The 9,712-nt window shown below is 39.1% G+C and overlaps 2 protein-coding genes across 2 annotated transcripts; both read left to right on the top strand.

Moving 5' to 3' along the window:
* The first annotated feature begins 658 nt into the window (after positions 1 to 658).
* On the top strand, positions 659 to 2,221 carry LOC110225774 (protein DEK-like). Its single transcript, XM_021015748.1, has 4 exons — positions 659 to 875; positions 975 to 1,084; positions 1,658 to 1,837; positions 2,105 to 2,221. Exons 1-4 carry the CDS (start codon positions 659 to 661, stop codon positions 2,219 to 2,221), a joined length of 624 nt encoding a protein of 207 aa, XP_020871407.1.
* Positions 2,206 to 9,364, top strand: LOC9300005 (DNA polymerase alpha catalytic subunit). The gene is given in 31 exon segments (XM_021015988.1): positions 2,206 to 2,684; positions 2,753 to 2,923; positions 3,006 to 3,089; positions 3,180 to 3,254; positions 3,347 to 3,411; positions 3,501 to 3,585; positions 3,677 to 3,862; positions 4,075 to 4,238; positions 4,333 to 4,447; positions 4,685 to 4,864; positions 4,937 to 4,982; positions 4,985 to 5,037; positions 5,226 to 5,345; positions 5,446 to 5,730; positions 5,812 to 5,901; positions 6,123 to 6,241; positions 6,328 to 6,401; positions 6,404 to 6,537; positions 6,652 to 6,744; positions 6,931 to 7,053; positions 7,130 to 7,227; positions 7,307 to 7,352; positions 7,442 to 7,555; positions 7,659 to 7,742; positions 7,830 to 8,036; positions 8,128 to 8,204; positions 8,274 to 8,484; positions 8,566 to 8,619; positions 8,719 to 8,838; positions 8,933 to 9,007; positions 9,098 to 9,364. Coding segments are annotated over 31 exon segments (3,891 nt in total). The 5' UTR covers positions 2,206 to 2,282; the 3' UTR covers positions 9,239 to 9,364.
* Positions 9,365 to 9,712: the final 348 nt, after the last annotated feature.

Genomic DNA, 9,712 nt, shown 5'->3' with positions numbered 1-9,712 from the left:
ATGGTAGTAGATCCTTGGGCGAAGAGTCCTCCTCCGATGAGAGTAAGGAGGATGAGATTGCAGTGGAAAATGCGCCGGAAAATACTATGGTAAGTATTTAAATGGTGTGAAACTGGTAGAACATTTCATTAATGAAGAAGGGGATATGTAGACAAAAAAAGGATATAAGAGGTTTGGTGTTTCCCAAAAGGGACTTATGAGATGATTTAAATGTCTCGCAAGTCCCCTTTTGGCAAACAGAAGTCTCATATCTCCCTTCACAAAACAGAAATTTATTTTTATTTAATTTTAAATCGAAATTGAGGGTAATTACCTCTTTACACCAGGCAAAACAAAAAAACTACAAAACAAACCCGGGTTTTATCCACCCAACTGAAGAGCTTTCAGATTTAACCATCCAAACCGGGTTAAATACATCCCCAATCGACCCACGAACCCTAAATCTTCCTCCTTTGTTTTTTTCGAACTCACACTCTCCTTTCCCCATGAACTCTCTTCTCCTTTCCCCACGATCCCACCCCGACCGTTTTCTTTTCTCCTCTCCTTTACTTCTCCATGATTCTCGAATCCTTTTGTCATTCAATTGTTCTTCAACGGTTTGCAAATTCTGATTCTCTTCAATTGTTCCGATTGAGATATGTCTCCTAAGACGAAGACTATGGGGAAAGGGAAAAAGAGGAAGAGAGTAGCGGATCTTGTAAAATATGATGGAGGAGCAAAGCAGAGAACTGAGCAACCATCCTCGGAGCAGCCATCCTCGAAGCCAAACCCGACAGAGCAAAATATAATTGAGGGAGGAGGAGTTGAAGAACAACAAGTCCCAATGGAGTCTAACAAGGAGGAAGAAAACTCTGAGAAGAATGAGGAAGAAGACAGTGAAGAAGAAGAGGGCGCAAAAGAAGACAAAGAAGAAGACAAAGAATAAGATAAAGAAGAATAGAAAGAAGAAGGGAATGAGGAATGGAATAAGGAAGGAGAGGAGTCGTCCTCCGATGATGGTAGGAGATCCTTGGGGGAAGAGTCCTCCTCCGATGAGAGTAAGGAGGATGAGATTGCAGTGGAAAATGCTCCGGAAAATGCTATGGTAAGTATTTGAATGGTGTGAAACTGGTAGAACATTTCATTAATGAAGAAGGAGATATGTAGACAAAAAAAATGATATAAGAGGTTTGGTGTTTCCCAAAAGGGACTTATGAGATGATTAATCTGTGCGAGAAAATGTCTCGCAAGTCCCCTTTTGGCAAACAGAAGTCTCATATCTCCCTTCACAAAACAGAATTTTAGTTTTATTTTATTTTAAATCGAAATTGAGGGTAGTTACCTCTTTACCCTAGGCAAAACAAGAAAACTACAAAACAAACCCGGGTTTTATCCACCCAACCGAAGAGCTTTCGGATCTAACCATCCAAACCGGGTTAAATACATCCCCAATCGACCCACGAACCCTAAATCTCCCTCCTTCGTTTTTTTCGAACTCACTCTCTCCTTTCCCCAAGAACTCTCTTCTCCTCTCCCCACGAACCCACCCCGACCGTTTTCTTTTCTCCTCTCCTTTATTTCTCCACGATTCTCGAATCCTTTTCTCATTCAATTGTTCTTCAACGGTTTGCAAATTCTGATTCTCTTCAATTGTTCCGATTGAGATATGTCTCCTAAGACGAAGACTATGGGGAAAGGGAAAAAGAGGAAGAGAGTAGCGGATCTTGTAAAAGATGTAGATGATGGAGGAGCAAAGCTGAGAACTGAGCAACCATCCTCGGAGCAGCCATCCTCGGAGCCAAACCCGACAGAGCAAAATATAATTGAGGGAGGAGGAGTTGAAGAACGACAAGTCCCAGTAAAGTTTGACAAGGAAGAAGAAAACTCTGAGAAAAATGAGGAAGAAGAGAGTGAAGAAGAAGAGGGCGAAGAAGAAGACAAAGAAGAAGAGAAAGAAGAAGGGAATGAGGAAGGGAATGAGGAAAGAGAGGAGTCTTCCTCCGATGATGGTAGTAGATCCTTGGGCGAAGAGTCCTCCTCCGATGAGAGTAAGGAGGATGAGATTGCAGTGGAAAATGCGTCGGAAAATGCTATGGTAAGTATTTGAATGGTATGAAATTGGTAGAACATTTCATTAATGAAGAAGAGAATATGTAGACAAAAAAAGGATATAAGAGATTTTGTGTTTTCTAACTTCCATGTTCACATGTTCAAGTTTTTACAAAGGCAAAGAGACTACTGATAAGGTCAAATGTTGTGAGAGTATTCTTGATGAGGTATTAGCTGAGTTTACTCCTGATGATATGGATAGAGAAAGGCATAAGCGAAGGAAACAATCAGCTACTGTGAATAAGAAATATCTGGTTCATGATTCACCCTCAATTGTTACCATGGAGAAAGAGCAAGTCGTGACAGAATTTGAAGTCATCCCTCCAAGTGATGCCAATGAGGTCTTTACATTGAATGCAGCAATTGATATGAAAGACAAGGACACGCCTTTAAGAGCCAATGCTGGTTGGAAAGAAGCCATGTGCACAGGTGGAACTGAGAATGAGGTTCCACTTGCTTTTGGTTCTGATTCTGAATGCCAAACGGAAGAATTTGATTTGGAGGCTGATGGATCACTTCTTTTTTACATTCTTGACGCTTGCGAGAAGCCTTTTGACGCTAGTATGGGTACAATATATCTCTTAAGGAAGGTCAAGGTGACTCTCTTCTATTCACTTGTGCTTTTAAGTTGTTCTTCTTTGGATTAATTTGGATACACTCTCAGGTTAAAAAGGGAGATACGTACAAGAGTTGCTGTGTGGTAGTTAATAATATCCAGAGATGTGTTTATGCTATTCCAAATGATTCAATCTTTCCTTCCCATGAACTAATGACTCTCGAGCAAGAGGTGAAAGAGTCTCGACTTTCTCCTGAATCCTTCCGAGGGAAGTTACATGTGAGTTTCACTACTTGTGTTACTTATTGCTCAGAGTCGTTTTCCTCTGTAATATATTGTTTTTTTGGCCGTGTCTTCTCAGGAAATGGCATCAAAACTGAAGAAGGAAATTTCTCAGCAATTGTTACAACTCAATGTTTCAAATTATAGCATGGCAATTGTCAAGGTTTGGTTCTGTACTTTTAACTTTTCATGTATTCTAGCAGCAAAACTTTTCTTTTGACTCTCTCTTCTGCTCTCCTTGAATGAATATCAGAGAAACTATGCATTTGACAGGCCTGATGTGCCTACTGGCCAACAATATGTTTTGAAGATAAATTATTCATTTAAGGTACATTTCAGCTTCAAAAGTTGTCTCTATTTTTTCGGTTTTTTGTAGTTTCCGTACTCAACACAATAACACTTTTGTCTTTGTTGTCATAGGATCCTCCACTTCCGGAGGATCTTAAAGGGGAGTCTTTTTGCACTGTGCTCGGCTCTCATACCAGGTTTTGTCGTCTTACTGCTGAGTTTTTTGATGGTCGATTAGTTGAGTGTGCATTTACTGGCCCTTTGTATTAAGTTAAATTATATGCAGTGCTTTGGAGCTTTTTATCCTCAAAAGGAAGATCATGGGACCTTCTTGGCTCAAAATTTCAGTCTTTTCTCCACCATCTCAACGAGTAAGGCCTTGAAAAAGTACCATGATCATCCAACTAGTGATTTTTAGTTCTGTTTTTTTTTTCCAGTAATGCGGACTTGACACTTGTGCAGGTGAGCTGGTGCAAGTGTGAGGTTACAGTTGAATCTCCCAAGGTTATCACTGTTTCAATTCCGAAGGAAAAAACGGTTCATCCTCCTGCTGTCGTTACAGCCATTAACCTAAAGACTATAGTCAATGAGAAGCAGAACATCAGCGAAATTGTTTCCGCGGCTGTTCTCTGCTTTCACAACGCCAAGGTTCGTTCTACAACATTTGACCTAAGCTTCTTACCCGTTGTTCGTCACCTCGATGGTTATGCTACTACATTCTTAAGTATGATCATGACATTACCAGTCACAAGTAGTTATTTGTACCATCTGTGTTTTTTGTGTGTTTAAGCTGGTTTGTGGACGATTTTCTCTTATGTCGACATGAGTAGCTTGACATTTGATGTTCCTTGGTCTTTCAGATTGATGTTCCAATGCCAGGTCCAGAAAGAAAGCGATCTGGTGTTCTGAGTCATTTCACTGTTGTCAGGAATCCCGAAGGAACCGGCTACCCAATTGGTTGGAAAAAAGAAGTGGCTGACAGAAATTCAAAGAACGGCTGCAGTGTTTTGAGTTTTGAAAACAGGTATTTCTCAGCTCTGTTGCTGTATAGGCTGTGCTTACGATCCATAGATATCTTTGGCTTTCCTCCAACATTTGTTTTCCTTTTCTTACTGCAGTGAATGCGCGTTGCTGACCCGATTTTTTGATGAGTTGAACAATTTGGACAGTGATGTTCTTGTAGGACATAATATATCCGGTTTTGATCTGGATGTCCTTCTCCGAAGAGCCCAGGTAAAGCAAAAATCACCGTTAAAAAGAAAATGGCCGTGTCTTTCATTTTTTCCCCCTATGATGCTATATTAGTTTTGTAAGGACTTGTCTTCTATGCAGAAGAACATTAATAAGCCAGCAAGTTCTTATTTTATGCATTGTACATCATTTAGTCCCTTTTCTCAGTCTCTCCTGTTGTGATGGTGACGTAACAGAGATACAAACATAATTTCTCTAAAAACAATGATTACTGTGCAGGCTTGCAAAGTTAAGAGTAACATATGGTCCAAAATAGGCCGTCTCAAACGCTCTTTCATGCCTAAGCTTAAAGGGAACACTAATTTTGGGTCCGGAGCTACACCAGGGCTTATGTCTTGCATTGCTGGAAGACTCTTATGTGATACTGATCTATGTTCTCGTGACTTGTTGGAGCAGCAGGTATGATACTCAACTCTTATAAGCAGTGAGCTGAAGCTTCGTCCCTCACTTATAAGCTTCTGGTTGTTTCAGGTCAGTTATTCGTTAATAGACCTTTCAAAGACACAGCTAAACCGGGACAGCCTAATGATATTCCCAAAATGTTTCAGTCATCTAAAACACTTGTGGAACTTGTAAGTTCTTTAGATTCTCCACTCTTGTCTGTTTTATGGATCCGAGCTGGTACTACCTCACTAGGGACAATAGGTTATGATTCCTTGCAAGCGAAATAATAACCTATCGTCAGGTGACGTAAGGTTGATAAGTGATGACTGCATCTAGTTGCTTGCTTGCTATAACCTTTTGGTTTTCTTCGGTTCAGATTGAATGTGGTGAGACAGATGCATGGTTATCCATGGAGCTCATGTTTCATCTAAATGTTCTTCCTCTCACTCTCCAGCTTACCAACATAAGTGGCAATCTCTGGGGGAAAACTCTTCAGGTAATGAATGACTCCTGTTCTAGCTCTCATCTCTCTCTCTCTCTCTCTGTCTGAAACGTTATCTGGTGACTTACAAATTTTTTTTGTGGTTAATTACCAGGGAGGCAGCGCGCAAAGAAATGAATACTACTTACTACATACATTCCACTCGAAAAAGTACATTCTCCCAGACAAAATATCGCAACATATGAAGGAAAGAAAGTCATCAAAAAGAAGAATCAATCATGGTCCAGAAGACCACAATGTAGATGATCCGTCTAAGGGCAACAAAACAAAGAAGGGTCCAGCCTATGCTGGTGGATTGGTCTTGGAGCCAAAGAAAGGCTTATATGACAAATATGTGTTGCTTCTCGATTTCAGTAGTCTTTACCCGTCTATTATACAGGTTAGCAGACTGTTTTCTATTTCTCAAGCCTTGGGTGGCTGTTTCCACTTGATTGGTACATAATCGTCATTGTAATTTCAGGAATATAATATTTGTTTCACGACTATACCACGATCAGAAGACGGTGTTCCTCGTTTACCTTCTAGTCAGACTCCTGGAATTCTTCCAAAGGTATGTTTACACTAGTTTGTTTCTATTGTGACTTCTCTCTGTCCCGTACTCGATCTTTTATAGGTCTTCAAACACCAAATTTATAAGTCAGGCCAACCAAACCAAAAATTAATAGCTCTATGCATTTTTTGGTGCCACGACTTTGAGTTTCTCTCCTTGTTCTGTTATGCCAAGTCTAATAAAGATTAGATCATGAATTTCACAACATGTCTTTGTTTTAGTTGATGGAACATTTGGTCAGTATAAGGAAATGTGTCAAACTAAAGATGAAGAAGGAAACAGATCTCAAGTGCCGGGAGCTTGACATTCGGCAGAAGGCATTAAAGCTCACAGCCAATAGGTTTGTATTTATGATTTTAGCTTTTGCTGGCAATAATGTTTGTATTCACTACATTTTTTGATATTAATGTTTTATTCTAAACGCAGTTTATATGGATATCTTGGGTTTTCTAATTCAAGATTCTACGCTAAGCCTTTAGCAGAGCTCATAACACTACAGGTAAGTTTTGCTTTCTAGTGATAAATTTTCTTTGCTTTTCTCTGCTCTTTTGTGATCCGGTTAATTCCCAAACATTGCAGGGAAGGGAGATACTGCAAAGAACTGTGGATCTTGTCCAGAATCATTTAAACCTAGAGGTATCTTCTATACGTTAAGTCACACGAAATGCACTTCAGTAGAGAAATTAATGTAATGTGTCAACATTTCTGCTTTATCAAGTGTAAAATTGAACTTCTTGCTTTGTTATGCAGGTTATTTATGGTGACACAGATTCAATCATGATTCACAGTGGACTAGATGATATAAAAGAGGTCAAAGCCATTGGAGCAAAAGTCATCCAAGAGGTAGGTTGGATAATAGATTAATCTCCAGCTTTTTACCCTTAATTCAAACCTTTTTATGATTAAACCAATATGCATTAAATGTTTGCAACTTTGATGTTCGGTTTCTTGATGCATGAGTTCGATAAATTACAATGTAAAATAGGAGACATTTGATTTGGGTCTCACCTTCTCTTTTTCACTTTCTAGGTCAATAAGAAGTATAGATGTCTGAAGATTGAACTTGATTGCATATATAAGAGAATGCTTCTTCTTAGAAAAAAGAAGTATGCTGCCATCAAGTTGCAGTTCAAGGACGGGAAGATTTGCGAGGTAATATCTAATTTACACAATCTGACTACCTTTTATTTTAAACAATGTTTGGGTACTAGATGCATTCTCAATGCAGGACATCGAAAGGAAAGGTGTGGACATGGTTCGTCGAGATTGGAGCTTGCTCTCCAAGGAAATTGGAGATTTATGCTTGGCTAAAATCTTGTATGGAGGGTATGTTCTAGAACACTCACTAAAACCGTTATTTGTACTCTCTCTTACAAAGCTCAACAACATCTTGTCTTCTTTGCAGGTCGTGTGAGGATGTTGTTGAAGCAATTCATAACGAACTTATGAAGGTAATCTTTCTTAACTAAAGAGGAAATGAGAAATGGGCAAGTTTTCTTTTCTTTATCATTCAATACATGATACTTTGTCCATGCAACAGATAAAAGAGGAAATGAGAAATGGGCAAGTTGCACTTGAGAAGTATGTCATCACCAAGGCATTGAGTAAGTCACCAGAAGCTTATCCAGATTCCAAAAGCCAACCACACGTTCAGGTGAGTATGAGAGCCTATTATTCGTATACCGGAATTATGTTTAAAAATTTGTAGTTGTCACATTTTCCGAACTCTGATTGTGTGGTTGAATTGTTTTTCTCAGGTCGCACTCAGAATGAGGCAACGTGGTTATAAAAAAGGTTTCAGTGCTAAGGATACCGTACCGTATATAATCTGCTATGAACAGGTTCCCAACACAGAGCAGAAGACCAGCTTAATACTATCCTATACCAAATCGTCTTTCTACTAAATTTCTTACCCTTCCTCATTGCAGGGTAGTACTAGCTTAGCAAGCTCAGCAGGGATTGCCGAACGTGCTAGGCATCCTGATGAGGTGAAATCAGATGACAACAGATGGTTGGTTGACATAGATTACTACTTGTCACAGCAGATTCATCTGGTGGTATCTCGTTTATGCGCAGAGATTCAGGGCACAAGTCCTGAGAGGTTAGCTGAGTGTTTAGGACTTGACCCATCAAAGGTAAAGCTTTCATTTAAGCCAATCTCCAATTCCATGTGTATAATGATTCGAAATAATGTGTTCCTTTTTTCTTTTTGTCTTTTTTCTATAGTATCGAAGCAGATCAAACGTTACTACGTGCAGTGATCCTTCTACATCCCTCTTGTGTGCTACAAGCTATGAAGAAAGGTAATAATATCTTATCCCATTTGTAGTTTGCTTTCGTGCAACAACGTAATTTACATGTTAAAAACGCAGATATAAAAGCTGTGAGCCATTAGCATTAGCATGCCCTAGCTGCTCAGCTGCTTTCAACTGTCCATCGATTACTACCTCAGTTTGTGCGTCGATCAGTAACAAATCTGAAACAGAGGAATCTGATTCTATATTCTGGCTTAAACTGCGTTGCCCGAAATGCGAAGCAGAAGGTAGCACGAGAAGAATATCCCCTGCAATGATAGCTAACCAGGTAGGCAAAACTTTGTTGAAAAGGATTCTTTTGTTGAACAAATGCTTTTGAAGGTAATTAACTTATTATCATGCATTTCAGGTGAAAAGGCAGATTGATGGGTTTGTGTCAATGTACTACAAAGACATAATGATGGTGCACATAAAACCTTGTCACTTGCCTCGTTTATTCTGAACATCTGTTATTATTAAGTCATGTTTACGAAATGTCTCTTGTACATTTTGCCTTCAACAGTGTGACGATGAGTCTTGCAAATACACGACACGCAGCCCCAACTTTCGTCTGCTCGGTGACTGTGAACGGGGAACCGTTTGCCCAAACTATCCTAACTGTCGTGGAACCCTCTTAAGAAAGGTATAAGCCCTCATCGTCCTTGTAAGTAAGAAACTCCTATCTTTCTGTTGCTTTATAGGACAACTTTTGACTCCCATCCTTTGTCTCATTACAGTACACTGAAGCAGACTTGTACAGGCAGCTATCATACTTTTGCCACATCTTAGACACACAATGCTCTCTAGAAAAGGTTTCTACTTTCAACCTCATTGCTTCTAATGTAAGTGTTATCACAATCAATTTCTGTTCTCTAGATCTCTAATAACCTCTCTGGCAGCAGATGGATGTTGGTGTCAGAATTCAAGTAGAGAAAGCAATGACGAAGATAAGACCTGCGGTTGAGTCAGCAGCATCCATGGCTCGAAGTATACGAGACCGGTGTGGGTACGGATGGCTGCAACTGACAGACATAGCCATTTGATAGTTGTAATAAACATTTCATGTAGTTAAATTTGTTTCATCTTCTGACATCACTATAATCAAGCTACTCAGTTCTTTTTACACCTAAAGCTTATTATCGTAACACTTTGAAATTTAACCAATACAAGACTCGAACAAACATTTTAGACTCCTGTTTCTGTGGCAGGTACTAAGAGGAAATCTGACTTCTCAAATGATGGCTTTTACAAATTAGACTTTGATTGTATATGATCTTAGTAAGCAACAAAAACAAAAAAAACCTGCATTTGAAGTTAAAACTGCTTCAGATATTACATAGCTCCATTGATGGTTTATCTGTCTACCAACATTCTGATGGATATGGTTCCTCAAAAGAATTGAATTTTTTAGTCATTAGTTTAGAAACACGATAAAACAAAAATCTTGATCACAAAAAGGTAAACGATGAATCAATTCTCAAAATTATCATTCAAGAAAATATATACAGTAAAACCTC

Source organism: Arabidopsis lyrata (genome assembly GCF_000004255.2).
Source record: "Arabidopsis lyrata subsp. lyrata unplaced genomic scaffold ARALYscaffold_8, whole genome shotgun sequence".
Classification (NCBI taxonomy): Eukaryota; Viridiplantae; Streptophyta; class Magnoliopsida; order Brassicales; family Brassicaceae; genus Arabidopsis; species Arabidopsis lyrata.
This window is presented reverse-complemented; position numbering and strand designations above follow the sequence as displayed.